The sequence below is a fragment of the Acartia tonsa genome, chromosome 7 (assembly GCF_053477335.1).
Source record: "Acartia tonsa isolate MP-2025a chromosome 7, ASM5347733v1, whole genome shotgun sequence".
In the NCBI taxonomy this organism is placed as follows: Eukaryota; Metazoa; Arthropoda; class Copepoda; order Calanoida; family Acartiidae; genus Acartia; species Acartia tonsa.
Genome location: NC_137266.1, coordinates 294,107 through 318,600, shown reverse-complemented (window position 1 = coordinate 318,600; position 24,494 = coordinate 294,107). Strand labels below are relative to the sequence as shown.

At 34.7% G+C, this 24,494-nt stretch overlaps 1 protein-coding gene across 1 annotated transcript; it reads right to left on the bottom strand.

Annotated features, from left to right (window-relative positions):
• Positions 1-610: 610 nt before the first annotated feature.
• On the bottom strand, positions 611-24,478 carry LOC145324637 (uncharacterized). Its single transcript, XM_080167218.1, has 12 exons — positions 24,419-24,478; positions 10,837-10,888; positions 9,369-9,445; positions 8,414-8,475; positions 6,801-6,843; positions 6,259-6,310; positions 5,714-5,801; positions 5,182-5,216; positions 3,212-3,284; positions 2,719-2,851; positions 1,817-1,928; positions 611-1,467 (listed from the first exon to the last, which is right to left on the bottom strand). The coding sequence occupies exons 1-12, from the start codon at positions 24,473-24,475 to the stop codon at positions 1,322-1,324; spliced, it is 930 nt and encodes a 309-aa protein (XP_080023344.1). The 5' UTR covers positions 24,476-24,478; the 3' UTR covers positions 611-1,321.
• Between the last annotated feature and the right edge of the window lie 16 nt (positions 24,479-24,494).

The window sequence follows — 24,494 nt, the reverse complement described above, 5'->3', positions numbered from 1 at the left end:
TTTTATCTTGGGTCACAAAAATTCCATACAAGTAATGCAAGATTTAAGTTGCTAAACATTTTGATAAATAGAGTAGCTGCGCTACTATAACAAAACATCCTGTTGTTGTCCTGGAAAAATAAGTAATAAGCGAAGCATCTCCATAATCAAAAATAAAAACGTCGTTTGTGCGGCTACGCTTACAGAGGCACTTAAGGAAAGGGTATTAGCCAATTTTCACTTTCAACAATATAAAATGTCGAGGGGCGAAAGCCATCTTCGAAATTGTTCTGACCTATTCCGTAGGAAGCTTTACTGTAAAAAAGAACCATATTGGTTCAGCGGTTACTGAGATCCAAAGCTACAGAAGACACATAGACATCCTGTCACTTTTTTAAAGTATTTAGGGGATCTATATTCAAAGGAAAAATAGCCTAAATCCATCGCAAAATTGAAAACTTACCAAAAAAGCATAAAACCATCCTTGGACCTAAGTAAGACTTTCCTAAAAAAGTCAATAACTTCAGTGGTTATCAAGATCTTAAGCTTCAGACAAAAAACCTACTATAGTACTTATATGATAGGTTGGCTATAAAACGAATATTTAAACCTCAAATAAATTTTACAAAAATAACATAAAATTTAAGATTTATTACAATTGTATTAAAAAAAATAGCATTTAGAATAATAAAAATAAACATATTTAATTAAACAAATTATTAAAAAAATCATATTTTGATATTATAGGAATATATATAGGAATTTTGTATAATTGAGGGGGAATGAGGGGGAAGACAATGGACGATAAATTAGCCTTTATACTGAGTGAAATTATTGGTGGAATGTTAGGACACAAATTCTTTGTAAATTGTTTCACAAGATATAATACAATGGCCGATAAATGTATGTACATACCCAACAATGATACACAAAATAACCCTTTTGTAGATTACATTTAGCGGTTAATGCGTTAAAACTTTAAAATTTAAAAACGAATAAGAAAGCGTTATTATAAAACTTTTTGGACTAGTTGTATAAATAGCCCAATGTCCCCTCCCTTCCTGGTAATTTATTTCCCCTCCAAACCTGAAAATTATCTCAGAGAGGGAGAGGACATTTAACTGTTTATTACACTAGTCCACAATTTTTAAAAAAAAAGTTTTTTGTATTCGTTGGCTTAACAACTTTAAAGTCTTTTATTGAGTTTTAATTGGTTGTTTCATTCAGTTCAGTGTCCAAACGTTTCAACCAATAATTGTAATCTACAGAAGGGATAATGAAGTGTTTCATTATCGGGGAATTAAATCAATTTATCTGCCATTGACCACTCCCTCCCTAATAATTATCTACCAAAATTTATGGCTGAATTATCTCTAGCCCTTTGCTGATTTATGTTAGAGTCATCTCTTAGCACTGCCCTTTGGCCGCTGAAATCATTGAATTCTCTGATTGATGTTTGAGCGGGGACTATAATTTGTCCTCTAGGTCCTGCAAATAATAGATGTATTACAATTAATTTTTACAAAAACAAGTATGAAAATATTTAGGAACAAAGCACCAAAAAGTTATGTAATTCAAAAGTAGCAAAAACCTGCATTAAAACAGTCTGACCGCCAATAATATTTTATACTTAACTATGCTCCATATTGCTGAGAATGTTGATAATAAATATCAGCTTTCTATCTTTTATGGAAGCCGTGAAACGTTTCAAACAGACAGACATTTCAACTTATAGAGTAGCTTTGCCATTTCTTCTCTCGTCTAACTTAATGAACGAACTGCCCAATAAATAATTTCCGTTAGAAACTCAAATTAAATATCCATTAAATAAACTTACTTTCAGTTGTAGTTGTAGTAGTTGTAGTAGTCGGCTGCAAAACAACTAATACTCGTTCAGTAGTTTTACTAGGAGCGGTGGTTGGATTAAACGGTGAAACGGTGTAGATATCCTTTTTCCAAAGATTTATAAGTACAAGTTGGATTTATGTATATGCAGGTAATCTAAAAGGATAAGGCAAAGGTCGATAAATTGATATAACTCCCCAATGATGACACACAAAATTTACCCTTTTGTAGATTGCATTTAGTGGTTAAAAAGTATGGACAGTGGACACTCAACTTAATGAACCAAAAAATTAAACAAAAGTCCTCAAAGTTGATAAGCCAACAAATAAGAAAATGTTATTATAAAACTTTTGGACGGTGTAAATATCCTATTTCCAAAGATTTATATGAACGAGTTAGATTTATACCCAGGGATTTATAGGAATAAGACAAAGACCGATAAATTGATGTACATCCCCAATTTTGATACACTATTTGTGCTTGAAAAATTTCCATTCTGAAGGTTGCAATTAGTAAAAAGGTGTAGATATCCTTTTTACAAAGATTTATAAGATGATTTTGGATTTATGAAAAGGGATCTAAAGGATGAGACAAAGGCCAATAAATTGATGAACATCCCCAATGATGATACACAATTAGTGTTTGAAACGTATGGACACTCAACTTAATGAACCAACCAATACAAATTCATCAAAAAACCCAAAGTTGATAGGCCAACAAATAAGAAAAAGTTATAATACAACATTTGTAGCTAGTGTAAAAACTGCCCATTGGGTGAATGAGGGTATTGTTATTTTAGCCAGCTACAAGTCACTGTATTAGTGTACAATGTACATGACAATCTGGTTTAAGACATTAGTAATAATAAATCCATTTGTATTTTGAAATCTTTGCCTCATTGAAAGTAGAATATGTTGTAGTTGTAGTGGTAGTTGTAGTGGTAGTTGTTGTTGTAGTTGTAGTTGAGGTTGTAGTAGTAGTTGTAGTTGTAGTTGAGGTCGTAGTAGTGGTTGTAGGAAATGTTGGTCTTATAAAATTTAATTTATCATACAAAAAACTTAATTGGACTCAAGATACTCTCTAATTCAATTTGTCATTCTGTAATGTAAAATGAAAATGTGATTTTTTAGTTAACTATTGAACGATTTCTCGCTTATTATCTCTTTGAATTTCTTCGCTCTTTGATTTAATTTGTGTTTTTGCTTCACTTCTTGTGGATGTTGTCATCCTTGTTTTGTTTATTACTTATTTTGTCCGTCCTTCTTTCTGTAGTGCTCATGAAAATGTGACTTTTTTGCTGTTATTACAATTTTTTGGCGTCAATTACCATACATCTCTAATCCCTTTTCTGTTCCTTTGTAGTAAAATCTCTTTTTTGTATGATAACCTTAGATCGGGTTGTCTTGGTGGAACTAATTCAGTTGTGACTCTGATTTTTTGTACTGTAACATCAATAGTATCTGTAAACAGTGGTTTGGGGATTTATATAAAATACAGAGAGGGAGGGGACATTGGACCGTAAATTGCACTGGTACATATTTTTATGTTTTTTAGCATTTTTTATTTGTTGGCTCAAAACATTGGATAACTTTTGATGAATTATTAATGGTTGGTTCCAAACAAGTAGAGTCCATCTTTTAACCAATATTTTGATCTACAGAATGGGTAATTTTGTGACTGTTTATCACCCATTGTCTTATCCTTTAAGTATCCAAAGTTATTAATCCAACGAATAAGAAAAGGTTATTATAACACTTTACTTTGAGGACTAGTGCAATAAACAGCCAAAGAAGATAAAGTATAGAATAGAATCCAGGTAGAAGATACTGCCTGGCTAGCCTGAAGTAAAATTGGACCATTTGAAAGACCAAAACGGCTATAAGGCTGTTAGTAAATAACATGATTTCAGTAATTATTCTGAAAAAATATTCAAAATAAATTCCTTTTGCAATAATTTACTAAAAGCCTTGTAGCCAAGCTTCCACCTTTCTCTTCCTTATTCACAATAGATTAAAAATGAATTTGATGTGCATTTTAAGCCTTAAAAAATTTAATCATGTAAGAAAATTTACAAAAATATTGGTCTCGTTATTTATATTATAAAAAACTAGGTTGCACTCTTATGTATGTTTTTAAACAGCTAATTTATACATGATAGCAACTACATCCATACATACTTGTGGTAGAGGGGGAGGGGGGAGGAAGGGGTTGTACCCAATTAGCTGACCCTTGAAAATTACAAATGTGGTCAATCAACCTTACCAAAATTAAAACGACATTATGTTTAGTGATTTTTCACCTTTGTCTAAACTGATCAAGCAGCTATTGCTGTCTCTACTTCAATATGAGGTATGTATCAGAGGTGTTAGGCCCAAGTCAGATACTGATGTTTATGGGGAAAGTATTACCCTTTCACTACAGAGAATGTATTTATTATTTTTAAGCTAAACGTGTTACATTACATTTAACTTAAAGCATGAAGATCAAATAAAATTTTAACAATATATATTAGATTTTGATACAAATTGAAGTTTTCTAATTTTGTCCAACTAGTCATTGTGATTTGTACTTTAGCATTATTATCATTACTGCGCAAGTCAAAGATTTCTTCTAATTTCCCAGAAATTTTTAGGGTTTTCACTTCTATTCCTCCTTATTCTATGTAAACAGCCCAATGTTCTCCCTCCCTGATTAGACAATATGTATATCCTCTAACTCCATGAATAGTCTGGAAAAGTAAGTATAAAGTCTCCTATATTCATATTTCCAGTATCTTCTACACCTTAATAATAAATATATATAAATATCTCCTATCTCCCTGAAAATATAAACATATCCCCTAACTCCCTGAATAGTTGGGAAAAGGCGGATTTAATTCAGTAGTCACTTCTATATTCATATTTCCAGTATCTTCTACACCTTAATAATAAATATATATAATTATCATACCATATGAATATCTCCCTGAAAATATAAACATATCCCCTAACTCCCTGAATAATCTGGAGATAATCCAGTAGTCACTTCTATATTTTTATTTCCAGTATCTTCTTGACCTAAATAATAAATAAATAGTCTAGAAATAAACTAGAAATAGTCAAGAAATAGTCAAGAAATGGTCTAGAAATATTCAAGAAATAGTCAAGAAATAGTCAAGAAATAGTCAAGAAATAGTCAAGAAATAATCTAAAACAATCTAGAAATAGTCAAGAAATAGTCTAGAAATTGTCCAGAAATGGTCTAGAAATAATCTAGTAATAGTTTAGAAATAGTCTAGAAATAGTGTAAAAATCTTACTCTGAATAGAGTTATTTGACCCCTGCCCACTCTATGCTTTCACTTCAATGTTTAACTCACCTTTATCCCAACTATTCTCACGTTCTTTAACATCTAAATGAAAAGAAAAAATATTCCAATTATATTCAATATTTACAATCATTGTATTTGCACATTTTTAGGGACCAAGACATTCAGATTATAGGCCAGATTTGAAAATGAAACTTCTAGAATATATTTTAGCCTCTGGGGGCTCTGAATTGGATGCAAGAGGGCAAGAGATACATAATCTAGCCTAAAACCATTAAAGCATTTTCAATTATTAGTTTAATAACCTAAAACCATCATGGAAGCTAAAATAATCTTGACTAAAACAGAGAACTTACAAAAAACCTAACCCTTTTTTTAAATAGGATACTTGTTGCTTTGCCTCTAGAAGCATCTAGAGTGGCACCTGGGGGAAGGAGGATAGGAAAAATTATTCTATTTTATAGGCAATTTCTCTATGAAAGTTGGAGATACAATCCCCCAAAAAGAATACTAACCTTATCAGGTCCTATGAGAAGCTTACTTTCAAATAAGATATTTAAAGATTGGTGGAATATTTTTTCCTTTTTTATTGCAGGTTCTAATTTCTGGTTCCTCTCCAAAATTTAAGGGCAGGTGGATTATTGATCTACAGCAACCATTTTCATCCTGTTTTTAAGCAATTCTTTATCTATGTTATGTCTGATTGTCCTAAAATTTCCCTTTACAAACACAATTATATGATTATAGCAACAAAATTCAAGGGAAGATGGATTATTGGCCTACTGCATCCATGTTTATCCTGAGCTGTTTATTGAAATAGTCCCCAAAGTTTTATCATTACGTTTTCTTATTTGTTGGCTTAATAACTTTGGGGACTTTATTGAATTTTGATTATTTGGTTTATTTAGTTGAGTGTCTAAACATTCCAATCGCTAATTGGAATTTACAGAAGATGATATGTTGTGTATCATCATTGGGGTTGTACATCAATTTATCTACCATGGTTTTATTCCGTTACCTCCTGTAAATTAAGCCTATTTATCCAAGATATTGTGCATTTGTATCAAATTTAACATGCATCATTGCTAGAAATGTATATCTACCAGGTTAAAGAATTGCTATCCTGTTGGTCTGCTGGACAGCCAAGATCATCAGAACAATATCTTGTACATACATATCCCTAGAACGGCAAAATAATCATATCTTGAGTTAGGCAGGTATTTAATATATTTGTTTGCCTTTTAATAGAAGAAAAAAATAATGTAACTTTATTGATAAAATGACACAAAAAATGCTTAGATAAAGTCGAGCAAATAAGACAGAAAAAATCGAGGATGGGGATGGGGTAGCTTTTAACATAACCTTAAGGTCCTTAACTATTATAAAGTAAAATTGAAATGTAGAAAAAAAATTAAAAAAAAAAAAGTGTGGGGGTGTAAATTTTAACTTTTTTATCTGTAAACTAGCGTTGATTCTTCTAGAGGCCTCTAGGGGCACTTAAGGTTAAGGAAAGGAAAGTGGGAAGTGGAAACGTTTCCTATTCTTTTTAATTTAAAGATTTTTTTGGTGGGGATGGGCGAATTTTTTTTACTATAGACAAAAAAAACCGACTACTTCATATAATAGGAAATAAAAATCCCTCTATTTAAAAAAAAAAATCTATTACTTACAAATTCAATGTATTCTCTTTCTTCTCCACAACAGTAACAAAGACTGAAATTAGAAATATGTTAATAGCAAAATTTATATGAAATTCAGTTATGTTAGCTTGAAGGGCTTAAAAATAAAGGACCATATTGAGCAATGACAATAAAAGAAAAGACTTTTTTGTTTTTGTTTGTTTTCTATAGGTCAAGTTAGATTAGGTTATAATGGGTACTTATTAGGGCCCCGCAGATACAGACCACGCAGGGTTTAGGGAACCACCCCCCCAATTTTCAATTTATTCTTTGAAATATTGAAATTTTCATATAATTTTTATTGAATAAACAACAAGTTTTCATCTTAACCCTTAACGGTCGGGGGGGGGGGGGGGCGTTGAACGCCCCCCATCCGGTTTTTTCTATCTCATTTTCTGTGTGTGAAAGATAAAGAGCCCAAACTGCTTGACTTTTTAAGTATGGGTATGACACATAACTAGGAGTTGGAATTTTTTTAATATCTCCATCCTGGCGGGCACAGGATGCCAACAAACCTGGCAGGGTCATCCAGGTAAAGAACAAAAATATTTTTTTTTGACTTAAACAAAGCATTTTATCTTACCAAAATACTAAAATATCCTCTAGTAGTACATCCTCATATTAAATACAGGTGTTCAAGTCAATTTCATGTTCCAGGTATGATCCTGCAGGTCCTGATCCTCCAGGTCTCCAGAAGTCTTTAAAATGCTCCTGTGGCCGCAATTTTTGACTTAAAGACTTCAAATTTTAAACTTAAGCTTATCTGACATGTCTACATAATGTATTAAAATTTCATAAAGATCCGCCGCGGCTGGCAGCTGCCAAGTACAGCTGCGGCCGCTGAAACTTATGTTTTGATATTTCAAATATAAAATTTACATAAAAATAAACATTTTCTGAGAATAAAAATTTCTTCTAGCTTCAAAAATAAAAAAGTTACAGCCGTTTGAAATTTTTAAGTAAAAAAGGACCTAAAAACAAAGGTTGTTAAATAAAAGGGTGAAGGAAGCGAAAATTGACCTTGACTTACTTAAGGTCGGAAATTCATCATAACATAGGGGACTTGCACAAAATTTTTTAGCCCTCTAGCTCTAATAGGAACTGAGATAATGAGGGGGGGGGGGGTTGAACGCCCCCCCCCCCGACTGATTAAGGTGCGGCAAGGGGCCCGACTGTTAAGGGTTAATACTGTGTACACAACTATGAATGGCCTATGATACAAACTTAAAAACCAACCAACTATTTATAATGTATAAAAGCTATGCTATTACGATAAATACATTATTATTTGGATGTTGCACCAGTTTTTCATCTACTAAATTGATTCTTGCACCTGGCTACAATAATGATACCCCCCAGCCACCCCTTTTAACCAATCCCCTCCCCTCCTAATTTTGACTAAACTGACCAATAAATGAGATCCATGTTAGCAATCTAAATTGAAGACTAATTTACCCCTATCAAGATATCAAGTAAATTCTATATTTACTAACAAATAACTAATTATTTCAAATTCATATTTATCTGCTTGCAAAAGTAGGCCAATTCTCTGATTTTATCAGCAATTTTCAAGCAAAAACGGCTTCTGGGTCGCTATTACTTACTTTTTTTGCGGTCTTCTAGGTCTAAAGCTGCTTGAGCCCCAGTAATCAATCAATCTGCAGGACTAAAATAACAAAATAATCAGTGAGGGAGGGGACATTGGGCTGTGTATTACACTAGTCCCCAAAGTTTTTATTTGGCCACCCATGTCTTCTATTTCTGCCACAATAAGCAACCAATCTGCAAAACTAAAATAACAAAATATTTATGGAGGGAGGGGACTTTGGACTGGTAATTACTTTAGTCCCCGAAGTTTTTATTTAGTCTTCTATATGGGCTCCCAGGTCTTTTATTTTTGTCTTAATAATCAATCAATCTGCAAGACTAAAATAACAAAATAAAATGGGAGGGAGGGGACTTTGGGCTGGTAATTACACTAGTCCCCTATAAACAATCAATCTGCAAAAATAAAATAATAAAATAATTTGATTGTGTTAAAATAAGTTAAATATTCCAGGGATGAAGGGGGGATATTTATATTATATACAGCTTTCTTTGGATATAACAAAAAAATAGTTTTTCTTCATTCTAATATAGATTAGTGGGATATTGTTTCTTATGTGATACAATACATGTTTTTTTAGTATGGCCCAGAACCAGTTTTAATCCATCAGATATTCATCATACTGGCATATCATTTATTATGGTTGTACAAAAATATATACCTATCAACGCCTCTAGAGCAAGTGAGGTAAGAAGGGGGGTAAGGGGGTTGGAAGTCAAAAATATATTAAAGCTTCTAGGGGAAATTGAGGAAAGGAGGGGGGGGGGGGGCGTCAACCCATTTGTCATTTTCAATTTTCTCTTGGGGCGATTTTTTTGAGAGGGTATAGTTATACACTTTCTTAACACCTACAAGAAACTTCACTGTCAAGGAGAACCATATCAATTCAGCAGTTAGCAAGATCTTTTGCTGCAGACAAAAAAGCTCACTACTTTATATAATAATATACTCACATAATCATTTCTTTGAGTGCTATTTTGCCAACATGAATTTGTATAGACATCTTTTTTACCAATACATCTGGGGTTTACTAAATAGATAATAGTTATTTATAATTTTTATTTCAATATTCATGGAAAATTGTATTTTTCCAACATGAATTTGTGTACACTTCTTCTTTTCCAATACATCTGGGGTTTACTAAATAGATAATAGTTATTTATAATTTTTATTTTAATATTCATGGAAAATTGTATTTTTCCAACATGAATTTGTGTACAAATCTTCTTTTCCAATACATCTGGGGTTTACTAAATAGATAATAGTTAATAATGATTTTTATTTTAATATTCGTGGAAAATTGTATTTTGCCAACATGAATTTGTGTACACATCTTCTTTTCCAATACATCTGGGGTTTACTAAATAGATAATAGTTATTTATGATTTTAATTTTATTATTTGTGGAAAATTTTATTGTGCCAACATGAGTTTGTGTTCACATCTTCTTTACTAACACAGCGGGGGTTTACTAAATAGATAATAGTATTGTATTATTTTTGTTTTAATATTCGTGGAAAATTGTTTTTTGTCAACATGAATTTGTTTATACATCTTCTTTACCAACACAGCGGGGGTTTACTACATAGATAATAGTTATTTATGATTTTTATTTTAATATTTGTGGAAAATTGTTTTTTGCCAACATGAATTTGTATAGACATCTTTTTTACCAATACATCTGGGGTTTACTAAATAGATAATAGTTATTTATGATTTTTATTTTAATATTTGTGGAAAATTGTATTTTGCCAACATGAATTTGTTTATACATCTTCTTTACCAATACATCTTGGGTTTACTAAAGAGATAATAGTTAGTTATGATTTTAATTTAATATTCATGGAAAATGGAGAATCCTTTTTAATCCGGGGATATTAATCAGTTTTGAAGACATACTGGCAATAATTATATCATAGCTAAGTAGATAAATATTACTCAAACATTCTTGACCCATTAACAACCTACCCCCTAAACCCTCCCCCCCCCCCTCCCCACACTAATGTTGTTAAATTTATGGGGGAAAATGATTTATAACATATGTGTCTAACCCTTCAGGGTCCTATCCCTGTAAATTACTAGAACCTAAATAAAGCCTTTAAAATGAGTTTCTAGAAACTGTTACTAATCAATTTTTGCTTGCTTTGAAACCAATTAATATCCACTGGATTATAATGGTTCTCAGCCTTAATGAAAAATCATGCATAGCATATTTTTTTCCAGAATATTAAATGAAAATCATACAATCAATACCAATTTTATTAGGCCAGGACTTTGACCCTCCTGGGGGATAACAAAACTGGTTTTAATCTTTTTTTTCATTTTAATATCTGTGAAAAGCTGTCTTGATTAGGTTGCGATTAATAGTTACAGAAGTACAGATAAAACTAATTATATCGTAGCTGCACATTTACAAACTTACGTTTATCAAAGTTGATGTACAGCTGATTTGGTGGTAGAAGTCTTTGTGTATCCTAAACAAAATTTTAATATAATTATTGGGGCTCCCCTAAAATTATTAGGGATCTAAAGGGCTTATAAATCAAACAGCTAAAGAACAAAAGTCAATAAAATTATTTAATGTCCCCATGATTTCTATTATAAAGATTACTATACTTAAGACTCACTATTTCCTTTTTAGTAGCGAAGCTACTCTATAATTTGAAATGTCCGTCTGTCTTAACCTCTTTTCGAGGAAGCTTTGTGTTTATCAAGTTCGAAATTAATTCCTTATCATTATCCTAAAACTAAGCGCAAATGTCGTCTTTTTTGGCTTTCCTTTCATAATGTGGCGCGGCATGGATTGTTTGTATATTTTGATGCGCACGTTCGTTACTTTTGAATGAGATATGAGTGTGTGAAGATTTCGGAGAACAAAATTGGGCCTATCATTGGTCTCATAGTGTGTGAACGACCCTAGTATATCAGGGATTTGAAACCATAAGAACTTCAGGTAGAATTTGTTATTTTTATCAAGAAGAATGGTGTATAGGACGATTATATGTAGTTTTAAAAAGGCTTTAGCCAGCTAAGCATGAAACTTAATTATGATTAATATATGTTTTAGTATTTTTTATGTGCCTTTATTTTGCATTTAACAATGATTTATTAAACCAAATAATTTTCCTTTAAAGCCAAAGTTTCCAAAGATTCTTAACCGTAGAGAAAAATGATTTTTAAAAAGCAAATAAGATTACGTGGTTATAAATAACTGGAATTATGAACTAATTGATTTTGTAATTTCAGGACTTTGAAATAATTTCATCAATAAATCTATATTCAAACCTGCTGTTGAAACTTGATGGTTCCTGGTATTGGGGGTTTGTATGTTCGCCAACAGATCTCGAGAACTTCCCGCTAATTCGGAAGTCATATTCAACCAAAGTGTCATGGTTGAGACAATTTCAAAGTATCTGATGAATAGGCGTTAGCATTCATCAAGAGATCAATAGCATCCAGTGAATTATTGATGCAATAAACTGTGACAATTTTTCTGTGAAATAAGTACCTAGTGAATCAATATGCCACTAACCAAAAAGCAGAAAATTGAGCGAGCTATCGCTATTGGCAGTGAAAGGCTAGAAGTGTTTGACGAACAGTTAAAAGTGTTTTATGACAATCTAAAAGCCTGCCAAAGTTTCAGTTCATGTGAAAATGTGAATGTAAAATCAATTCGTGACATTTTTAGTGAGGTCAAGGACCAATCTGACCTAATAAAAAGTCTAAAACCTGCCGTGGAGACTAGTGAGCTGCGCGAGTTCAAGCGTGATTTGGATGAAGCTAGTGAGCAGAAAACTGTTGCAGATAAAGTTTATGCGTCGTTGGAGCAGTGTACAAAAATTCTGTACTGGCTTGACAATGATTCAGACGACGCGAGGTCAAGCACTGTCGCCAGGAACCTCGACGTCATTGAGAAGGTGAAGATGGACATGGGAGTGCTTAAAATTTCCGTGGAGTTGCACCAAGAAGTACGTGATATGTACCGAAGGCTTAGAGAGATGGAACGTCGTTCATCTAACCTGGATGAGAGTGGGACACCTGCCATGCTCTCCAGAAGTATGTCTGCCGTGGATATTCGGAGTTCCAACCCGCAGTATGGGCGCTGGGACAACAGTTTGTTGCCGTCGTTCGACGGTATTGACACGGATTACCCAAACTTTAAACAGGTCTTTAAAGATCTATGTTCTGGTTATGGATTTGCTGACCAGAGGTTAAGTCTGATGTTGTGTATGGAGAAGGTGATAACCAACCCGGAACTACGCAAGCAAGTGTCAGCGATTAGAGATCATAATGAACAATGGTCGTTTCTTGATCAGATGTTTTTATCAAACACTCGCCGGTTCATGAGGATTTTAACTAAGCTGAACAAGATGAAACCTGTGGATAAACCTGTGGACGTGGTTAGCGCAATTGCTACCTTCAAGAGCATGATGCAGGAAGTAGAAACCATCGTTGGTTCTGCAGCTAAGGATTACAATCACCTAACTCTTATTCATATTTTTAAAGACAAATGCCCTGAAAATTTGAGAGACAAAATTATGATGGAGCTAGGTAGCATGAACCAACCAGACATCCAGAAGATTGTAGAACTGCTGGAGAGGACCAGGGGTGCCATGTTGGCCGGTGATATGTCCTATGACACTAACGCCGGCAAGAGAAATCGTGACAGAGCTGCCGCCGCGCAAGTATCTGGCCGCAGCGACAATAAGAATGGAAAGGCTGGAAAGGACAAGGCTTCCAAGTGGAACAGTGCATGTCCTGTGGAGAGCTGCAAGGAGAAACACCCGATTTTCCGTTGCCTCACGTTTAAGAAGATGGATGTGGTTGACCGAAAGAAAGTTGTCCAGCAGAAGAAGTTATGTGAACTCTGCCTATGTGACGGCCATACTGCTGACAAGTGTAATAAATCGGATAAGCTTGGTGTTTGTGGTACCAATAATTGCGACAGATACCATTCTAGGTTACTCCATGAGGCCAGTGCTGGTGTGAATACAGTCTACAAGTCAAGTTCTGCACCCAGCCCCTGTACCTTCTTACTTCAGTTAGTTCCTGTTGTAGCACCTGGCGGCGGCACCTGCCACGCCACTGTGATGTTTGACTCTGGGGCAAATTTGCCACTTGTGTCTGAGAAATTATCCAACAAGTTGAAGCTGAAATCTACCGGCAGATATACAACTATTTCTGTAGCTGACGGCAGTGAGTCTTCCTGCCGCAATGTTGTGTTTTATCTGAAGGATAGGGACGGCAATTTGAGGGAGTTTGAGGCAGCTGTCATGCCTACCCTCGGCGGGGCCAACGAGATGCGCTCGGTCCACCCCGAAACTGCCGCCGAGATATTTAAAATGCCGCCAGAAAGGTTTACATATATTAGTGGAGGCTTAGATATCATCATTGGAAATACACATCCTGACGTGTTTCCTTCAACCTACCAGAAAGTGGGCCAGTCTATGTTGTGGCGAACCATTTTTGGTAGTGGTTTTATCTGTACGAGTGCTGACGGTGGAGCTGGAGATCAAAAGTCGGCTTATAAGGCTGTCAGTGTCAGTGGAGGCACCTTGCCAGACTTTCTGACGTCTGAATCGTTTGGCGTACAGCCGCAGGCACTTTGTCCAGGATGTACTGCCTGTCAAGAGTGCAAGGCTATGGCCGACGGCACTACCTGGGACCAGCGTGAGAGGCAGAGGATAATTGAGGCAGGTTTAACACTAGACTTGCAGTCCAACAAGTGGACAGGTCAATATGCTTATATTGAAGATCCTCACACTTTACCCTACAATGAGAGTTTAGCCCGCAAAATTGCTGAAAAGGATCGTGCCAAGATGGTCAAGGAAGGTACCTATGGAATGTATGTGGAGGTATTCAACGACGCCATAAAAAGAGGCGTTTTTCAAAAAGCCACGCCTGAAGAATTGCAGTATGAAGGGCCTAAGTCTTGTTCATCAATAGTGGTTGCTTTCAAGGAGGATTCAAGTTCCACACCCATGAGATTGTGTGCAAATAGTTCTCTGACGTTCAAGGGTACCAGTTTTAATAACATAATGCTGGGAGGCCCGCCGCCAATGCAGAAGATTTTTTATCATTTGATGCTTTTCCGCGGTTACAAGGTTGGTATAACCGCGGATATTTCCAAGTTTTATAACTCCATCCTGGCCACAGAGTTCGACAGCCAGATGAAGAGAGTTTTATTTTCCCCGACGCCAGATGGTCCACTTGAAATTTACCTGACTAAAGTTGTGAATTTCGGCGAGTTGGCTGCGGGAAACTTGGCAGTTACAGCCCTGAAGTTGACGTCCCGCCTGTTCGGCGGAAAGAGTGAAGCAGAGGTCAAGGAGATGTATGGAGAGGGGCAGATAAACGGTAGTGAAATTGTTGCTAAACCTGAATTATGGAAGGAGCCACAAATACCTACCTACCCTGATGAGGAATTCAAGTTACCTCAGATTCCAGTTGCAGTCAAGCTTGAGAAGCACAGCTTCATAGATGACGTTATTTCGGGAGCAGGATCGAAGCCAGAAGCCAAGGAGATGATGAAAGAGGCCGACAGAATTATCGGCAAAGGTAGTTTTTCCTTCAAACAAGTCATTTATTCTGGAGATGATTGCCAGCCTACCAAGGTTCTCGGGCTGATAAGGAAGCCAGCCACCGATGTGTTGTCCATCGCCACAAGAGTCAACCAAGATGGTAAGGTCAAGGGAAAGAAGGTGAAAGAGGATGCTGATTTGTACAACCTCCAGGACGCCTTGGACGAGAATCTGACAAAGAAGATGGTCCACAGGTTCGCCGCCCAAACCTTCGACCCAATCGGGCTTTGCAGCCCTATTCTGTTGAGAATTAAACTTGTCCTGCGGAAAACATGTTTGCTGAATTTAGGCTGGCAAGATTTCATTCCAAAAAGTCTACGGGATGAACTTGTTAAGTCGCTGGAGGACAGAGCTGAGGTCGCTAAATTGGAGTTTGACCGTTGTGTGGTCCCGGATGAACCAACTGGCCTTCCATCCTTGATGATGTTTTTGGATGGGTCATCAGAGGCTTATGCATGTAATGCATATTTGAGGTGGCCAACTAGACAAGGATTTGAAACGTTTCTGCTAGCTACCAAGTCAAGAGTTGCGCCGGTCAAGTGTGAATCAATTCCACGCCTTGAATTGATGGGGTGCCAGATGTCCACAAGGTTGTCAAAGTCCATCAGAGATGCCCTGCCCTTTGATATTGTCAGAGTGATGTACTTTACTGATTCATCGTGTGTTTTATCACAAATAGTTTCCAACAGTGCTATGTTGAACACTTTTAATTCTCATCGCATTGGAGAAATTCAATCTGCAACCAACAAGGATGACTGGAGGTGGGTCCCGGGGACACACAATGTTGCAGATTTGGGCACCAGAAGCACATGCAAGGTATCAGATTTGGGACCAGGTTCCAGGTACAGATTGGGCCCAGAATGGTTGCGCCAGGATGAAAGCGCGTGGCCGGTGAAAACTGCCGAAGAAGTCAAGCAGGTTTTACCCCCAGAGGAGTTGAATACCAAAATGGTTAAGTTATGTTCAATGAAAGTTGCCGGAGAAGCCGCTGAAGATGTCTTTAGGTTTAAGCACAGGAGATCATTTGGACAGGCCAAACGTATTATGGCAGCTGTCCTGCAAGTAGCGAACACCTGGTTGAAGAAGCTAAAGAGCAGACAAGAAGGTAAGACTACAGCCGCTGGTAGTCATGTAGCAGCCGCAGATTCTGTGTACAAGCCGTCTTTGTACAATTTTATGGCGGCGGCGGAACTTTTCATTGTGTCACGAAGCCAAGAGGATGAGTGGATAAATGACGCTAAAGGCAATTATGCGTCATTGAATCCATTAGTGCATGAAGTATCATTGACCTGGCCTGTCGTTGGTCCCGGAGGAAATTATGTGACCAGGGAGATGAGAATTCTTAAAATGGTTGGTCGTGGAGAGCCCGTCATTGACGCCATTACTGGTGGCCGTAAAATGATATTTGAAGACATGCCAGGTTTAATAATTTTGGAGCCTGGTAATTGGTTAGCTGCTGTTTTTATGAGAGAAGCGCATGTTGAGCTTCACTCTGGAGTCCGTGGAACTTTAGCTGAGAGCCGCCGTTGGTGCTGGATTGTGAAGGCAAGGAGGTTGTCCATCATGGAAGTGAAGAAGTGTTGGCCCTGCAGTGTTGAGAGGGCCAAGGAATGTCGTACTACCATGAAGGATGTGTTACCTGACAAGTTGGTCCCGAGCAGGCCTTTTGAAGCTGTGCAAGTTGACCTGATGGGTCCGCTGGTTACGAGGAGAGCTGCCGCCAAAACGAGGAGTCAGACAGCAACGAAGAAGGTGTGGGTGTTCGTGGTGGTCTGCAGGTTCTCAGGGGCGTTATGGTTAGATGCCTTGGAAAAGTATGATACCAGCAGTATCCTGTTGTCCCTGCGCAAGTTGGAAGCTGTTCATTGTCTGCCGAAGGTCATAGTAAGCGACATGGGCACACAATTATCCGGTGCTCGCAAGGTTTTAGAGCAGAAGTTGGGCAGCCAGGTAGAGTTTTCTTGGTCTCAGATCCCGGCCCGAGCCCACCATTTCATTGGGCAAGCTGAGAAAATGGTGGGATTAACCAAGAGATTGCTGTCCAAGAAGTTGGTGAATAGTTCTGTTAATTTCAACGAGCTCCTGGTGCTGTTGGCGGAGGTTAGCAAGTTGATGAATAGCAGACCCTTGACGATAGAAGCTGCGAACGACGTGGAGAATTGGCGGCTGATTACCCCTGGCCAGCTGCTGGGAAATGTTGACCGCCAGCCGTTGTGCAATGTGGCGATGAAACCGGAGGACCAAATTTCCTCCAGGTTGAAGTTGTTAGAAGATTTGTCTGCCCAGTTTTGGACTGCCTACCGCCAGGAGATCCTACCGAAGATATTACGGATGTCCAAGTGGAAGGATGAGATGGCGGAGCCACTAGCTGACGGAGATATAGTTCTGGTTACGAGTACCAATCCGCTGATGAGATGTTTGAGGATGGGCCGAGTGACGAGAATTGAAGATGGGAGAAAGACTGCAAGAGTCTTGTTCAGGCTGACAGATAAATCTCCCCTGGAACAACATGCTGTATCAGTCAGGCAGTTGTTAAAAATTATGATTAATAATTGATTCTTATTTTATGGAAATTGAGATTTTTTTTAGTAAAAAAAAAGCCACATTTTCATATGCCTATTTTTATGCCTAAAATAAGAATCAAATGAAATGCGATTAAATTTTATTCTATTTCATATGCTCAAATTTAATTTTATTGAGTTTAAATTCTTTTCAAAAGTACAATTCATTTTAAAACTTACCTGAAAAGTTTGACAAAAAGGAATAAATGTGTCGAGGTTGCGTGATTCGATATTTATTCTAAGAAAAAAATCAAGTATTTTTTTAGCAGATTTTTTAAAAATTATATATGAATTTCAATCAAGTAAAACATTTTTATTCAGAGCAAGGAATGATTGAAAATTCATATTAAAAGTCTCATATTTTTTTTTACAAAGAAAAATTGGTATTTTTTTTTCATAATTCCGATGAAAATTCTAACGAAGACATTATTATTTTGCTATTCTTTAAGTATTAAAAAGTTTTATTGTTGATTAAGATATTACAGTTCTTATTCATTAGGTTTGAAAAAACTTTCTGCCCAAGGATTTTGAAATATTTTTCTTACTACTCTTTTTGATGCTTAACAAATTTAGTTTTAAGTACCTATAAATCTTAATTTTCTTGTCTAAGATTTATTTCGTTTTATTTTACCATTATTGTTTACATTTCAACCTGATTTCGTAGGTACTTATTGATTTATTTATAATGATTTATTACCTATTGATTATGAAATGATTATTATTTAGTATAGTTGTTATATTTACAACATCATGATTAATAGGATTATCTATTTTAGGATTTGTGTATGTGATCTTGTGATTGTCATGTGCATGGAATGTTGTATGGTACAAACCAATCCCCATCCTTCTATCCTAAAATGTGAGGTATTATGAGTCCTAGTGAGGAGTATAATATTGTGTATGCATTTCACGGGGTTTCATTTAGTTAGGAGCAAAATTGTCACGTTTTCGGGATGTGGCCATTCTCATGTGATTATGGTGAGTTGAGTTTAGTGAGAAATGTTGCTAGTGCTCAGCGCAAAAAAACTTTGAATCTCGTTAAGGAAGTTAATTTGACTTTCAAACGGGGGGTGTGTCTTAACCTCTTTTCGAGGAAGCTTTGTGTTTATCAAGTTCGAAATTAATTCCTTATCATTATCCTAAAACTAAGCGCAAATGTCGTCTTTTTTGGCTTTCCTTTCATAATGTGGCGCGGCATGGATTGTTTGTATATTTTGATGCGCACGTTCGTTACTTTTGAATGAGATATGAGTGTGTGAAGATTTCGGAGAACAAAATTGGGCCTATCATTGGTCTCATAGTGTGTGAACGACCCTAGTATATCAGGGATTTGAAACCATAAGAACTTCAGGTAGAATTTGTTATTTTTATCAAGAAGAATGGTGTATAGGACGATTATATGTAGTTTTAAAAAGGCTTTAGCCAGCTAAGCATGAAACTTAATTATGATTAATATATGTTTTAGTATTTTTTATGTGCCTTTATTTTGCATTTAACAATGATTTATTAAACCAAATAATTTTCCTTTAAAGCCAAAGTTTCCAAAGATTCTTAACCGTAGAGAAAAATGATTTTTAAAAAGCAAATAAGATTACGTGGTTATAAATAACTGGAATTATGAACTAATTGATTTTGTAATTTCAGGACTTTGAAATAATTTCATCAATAAATCTATATTCAAACCTGCTGTTGAAACTTGATGGTTCCTGGTATTGGGGGTTTGTATGTTCGCCAACAGATCTCGAGAACTTCCCGCTAATTCGGAAGTCATATTCAACCAAAGTGTCATGGTTGAGACACCGTCTGTATGTCTGTATATCTGAAACGTTTTGGGGGAAACGTGATTTTCTCAGCTCCTACAAAAGATAGAAGGCTGAATTTTTTTGTCAACATTTCCATCATTATGGAGCATAATTAAGTATAAAACATCGTTAGCGGTCGGACTGCTTTTAAACAGCTTTTTAGCCGCTTTTAATTTTCAAAACTGATTTTCTTGGCTCCTGTAAATAAGAGAAGGCTGAAACTTCTTGTCAACATTTCCATCAATATGGAGCATAATTATGTATAAAACATCAATAGCGGTTGGACTGCTTTTAAGCAGCTTTTTGGCCGCTTTTATTTTTCAAAACTGATTTGGTCGGCACCTGTAAAAAAGAGAATGCTGAAACTTCTTGTCAACAATCTTATTGATATGAAGCATTATTAAGTATAAAACATCAATAGCGGTCAGACTGCTTTTAAGCACCCTTTTAGCCGCTTTTATTTTTCAAAACGGATTTGCTCAGCTCCTGTAAAAGATATAAGGCTGAAACTTCTTGTCAACATTCCTATCAATATGGAACATAATTAAGTAGGAAACAACAATAGCGGTTGGACTGCTTTTAAGCAGCGTAGAGCCGCTTTTATTTTTTAAAACTGATTTTCTCGGCTCCTGTAAAAGATAAAAGGCTGAAACTTCCTGTCAACATTCCCAACAATATGAAGCAAAATTAAGTATCCATCATCAATAGCGGCCAGACTGCTTCTAAACAGCTCTTTAACCGCTTTTACTTTTTGCAACAGATTTTCTCGGCTCCTACCAAAAAATACACTACTGAAACTTGCCAATATTACTGACTTTATGCCCCATACTTAGGTATGAAAAGTCTTTGGTAGTCTGATTGCTTTTAAGCTGCTTTTCTTTTTAAAACTTTTAGATATAAACCTTAATTTTTCAAAGTTTCATGATTTTAAGTTTTTGCATATTTATTTGCATATAAATCTCTTTCTTTTCTTTGTTATGAAAACAGTTAATCAGCTCTATAAATTACTTTGTCTGTTTGTCTATTTCATTATAGATTTTGTGCTTCGCTACTTATGGATGTTGTCATCCTTGTTTTTATAATGGCTATATGAACAATTTAACAATAGTTAAAATATCATAAATTGTCAGTTAAACATTCATACTCCCTGAATATCAAATATTTTTACTTTCAGTGCAAAGTACAGGCTTTTATTTGGGACAGTCCTATTAAATCTAAATACAGCAATAATGCTATATGCAATAATTGATATTAATTTTGCAAGAAATAATAATTTGTAAAAATTATATACAATTATTTTTTGGAATACCATTAACCTTTCACCAGTAATGTGACAAATTATTCATAATATCATATAATTTCAGACAATTATTAACCCTATTTTTAGGGGGCTGTGCTCTTTTTCAGAAGAGGGGGCAAAGTTGCTCATTTTTAAATTTAGGAAGATAAAAAATCAAAAACTTTTGCATGATAGGCCCACATAGGACATTAATTAGATGTAACTGATAGAAATATATTACAACTTTGGAGCTGGTTTTTGGATGGTCTTTCTTCAATACTAGTGCAGTGTGTTTTAGTAAAATGGATCAAAATTAGTTTTTAACAAAAGGTTTTATTAAAATGTCAGAAAATCTTATAACTGTACCTTTCATAACATTAAAATGAAATGCAAAACTTTTAAGTGGGGATTTAACCCCTTCCAAAACAGGGTTAATACTTTAATAAGTAATTTGTCAGGAAAATATTCTATTCAAATTAAAATTTTATAAATAAGTACAAATCAGTAATGCATTTATGGTTTGTGTAGAAAGTTTAAGGGTTTAATATAATATTTCTAGTATTATTCAATCTATTTTCAACAATAGATTAATGGTTTAAAATTCTAAATATTCTTTATTAAGAAACAAATGAAATTGACACTTCCTAATAGAGAAATAAATTGTTTCACTAATGTTGCAGTTATTAATAAACTCTAAATGATCAGGGTCGTGGCAATTTCTTGAAACCTAATATAAAAGTTACAACTTTAAAAAGGTCAATCTTCCCTAACCCTTTTATTTAGCAAACATTATCTGTAGATTCTTTTTTTTTACAAACCTTTTATAAATAAACCTTAAAATTATTGTGCAGCTTTCAATTTCCTATTATATCACAAAACAAAATGATCTTTTATTCAATTAGTTTTTTAAAAGAGACCTGTTTATCAACTCTTGAGGGAGATATGAATCTGAATTTTTTTCTTCTAATTGTATCTTTTAAAACAGATTTTTTAACTATAATGTATAGGTTGAAACATTTGTTGCTTTCCTTACCATTTTATTTATCAACCTTTGTCTGAAGGACTTTTTCATTTGTTTAAACATATAATCTATGATTAGGCTAGGATTACTTGAATATACTTTAGTAGCTACATTTAACTTGTAAATTTGTAAGTATATGTAACAACAGTTTATGTTTGATATTCTATTTTCCTGTGTGAATTTTATTTTTTTACAGTTGAAAGCCTAAATATTAAAATGTTCAGTGAAAGAATTTCAAGACTGACATTTCAATTCATAGCAGTTTTGTTCTTTCTTTATCAAATGCAGCAATCAATAATGAAATACAGTTATAGCCCAACAACTCTCACAAAATTGAATGTACCAACTATGGAAATGGTTTATGAACCATACATACTTGTATGTCAAACAAGCCAGTACAACTACAGTAAATCCAAAGGGTTTGGATATGAATGGGACGTACATCTTTGGGCGGGTGTCATCCAGTCAAATGAAGAAAGAAAAGTGACATGGAAAGGCCAAACAGAAAACCTTAGTTTCAGTAGGTTATTTGAAGAGCTGTATGATTATGATTACTCTGTTATTGATATCAGACATGGAAAATTAGGAAAACATTACTTCAGTCTGAACCTTGGAATGTGTGTAAAGCTTGAAGATCTGGGTACTGAATTGTTGACAGGAATGTATACAAATGGGACATTAAAGTTACTAGCAGTAGATCCAAATATTTTTAATGAAATGAGAATAGATTTTGATCCAAAAGCTAGTTACACAGTTGGTCCTACACATGATGGCATGTTTGAATGGGCTGATGTGATGGTTGAATATACTGTCACTGATAATTCTATCAATGATGGAGTAGGCTGTAGAATTTATGACAGATCAAGTAACTATGAGAAATGCGTAATTGAAACCTTGCAGGTAAATTTAAATTTTAAAGTTAAAAATAAATGATAAATTCAATTAGGCCTTAACATTCTGGACCTGTTCTTGACCTTTATCAGTATTGTTCAGGTCTCTAATTTATACAGAATTTTTGGCTATGAAAGTGCAGTCATATTTTTTTTCCTTTGCCCTTTTATAAGGAAATTACAAAATCATAAATATATTAGGTAAAAAATAATTTATTCAAGGAAAAAATGATGATTATGTATGGATGTGAAGTACCCTGGCTCAATACAAGAAGCAATAAAGCATGTGAAAGTGACTTGGACATTAAAACTATGGAGTCAGCTGAAATAGAAGAAATCTTCAATTTTGTTTATAAGCTTCAGGTTCTTGATATTTTAGAGTTTATGTCAGAATGCCCAAAACCATGTGTAACTATGGATATCAAAGTAAAATCTCTATTAACTGAAACTGGAACTAATTCTTCTTTGTTTGTTTGGAAATCAAAACAGGTTTGCTATTTGAATAAAATACAAAGTATAAACATCTTACATTTTATATTTTAATTACATAAAATTTTAAAATGTTCTTGATTTTAGGTTGACTATTACCAAGTCATTTACGTTACAGATCTGTTCACCCTTGTAGTTGACCTTGGAAGTGCCACAGGAATATGTCTTCATCTTTGTTTTATTTTCTTTTTAACTGATGAATTAAAGTTACTGATCATTTATTTATTTAAATGTCATAAAGTTCATTATAAAGGCTTGGTAGAAATTGACTTCAAAGACCATAGATTAATCTATTTTTAAATTTGATCTATAAAGAACTGTTTTTAATAGTTTGACAAAGATGGTTGGGATTATCAGTCTTAGGAATGTTTGATGGCATTCTGGATATCTTCAAAACCTTGTCTGTAAACATCACAAAATTTAGAATATTTTAAATATTTTGGGTTTAATGAAAAGGGTGGACGTTCTAATGATTTTTATTTAAGAGGAAGGAGGGAAGAATATGCTTATCTAGCCTCTGATCCAATCTCTGTGAAACTAAATATAGTTGCTCATATAGTTTTACTGTAGTATTAAATGCAATTACAAGTAAAAAAAAGAAAAATTATTTATAAACTTAATTTGCTTTAATTTTACCATGTTCACTTTGGAGAATGTAGAACGTCAAATAAAATTCCCCTCAACAAGTTAGAGATTTTTAGAAGCTCCATCAATATTTGGGGTAAATTTAATTAGTTCAATGTGATTTAATATCTTAGCTCTCAAGAGTTTTTTTTATCTAAATGTTAATAAATGCTAATTTTTTTATATGATAGGTATTTTTTGATTGGCATGTCCAATCCAGAGATGGGGTAGTAAGTGGTTAACACAAATTCATCCTCCATTGACCCTTCAGATCCCTATGTTACCCATATGTTTAACTATTAAGTTCATCTTTATGGTGGGAATGTTGACAATAAATTTCAGCCTTTTATCTTAAATCGGAGCAGAGAAAATCATGTTTCCCCCACTTCATTCCTAACAGATGGACATACAGCCAGACATATGGACTTTTGGAAATGTAGAGTAGCTTTGATACTAAAAAAGTTTAATCTTATATAGTGGGATGCTTTCAAGGTGACCGAGTTTCACATATTGATGCCACTTTCATTCTTCTGGTGAGAGACAGATTCTAAGTCCTTTATAATTTTCTCTTTCTTATACAAAAAGCTTCATATAGACACTTAAACATCTAAGATTGGTTTACTGTAGCTCTCTTGGTGACTTGGCAAAATCAGAACATGGATTTTGCATTCGGTCACCTTGAAAGCAGCCGACTGTAATTGTCCTTGTTATTTTATAAAACTTATACTGGAATATAATAAACATTTTAAAAACTCACCAACCCATCAAATATGATAAAGAATAATGTTAGAAATAAATTTATATGGATTATCATTGTTTATCTGAAAATTAGG

Coding starts and splice junctions, on each gene's coding strand:
- LOC145324637 (XM_080167218.1), bottom strand. CDS start 24,475: ATGATAATCCATATAAATTTATTTCTAACATTATTCTTTATCATATTT. Junction 10,889..24,418: donor TTATCATATTTGATGGGTTG/GTGAGTTTTTAA, acceptor AATTTTGTTTAG/GATACACAAAGACTTCTACC. Junction 3,285..5,181: donor TGAGAATAGTTGGGATAAAG/GTGAGTTAAACA, acceptor CACTGTTTACAG/ATACTATTGATGTTACAGTA.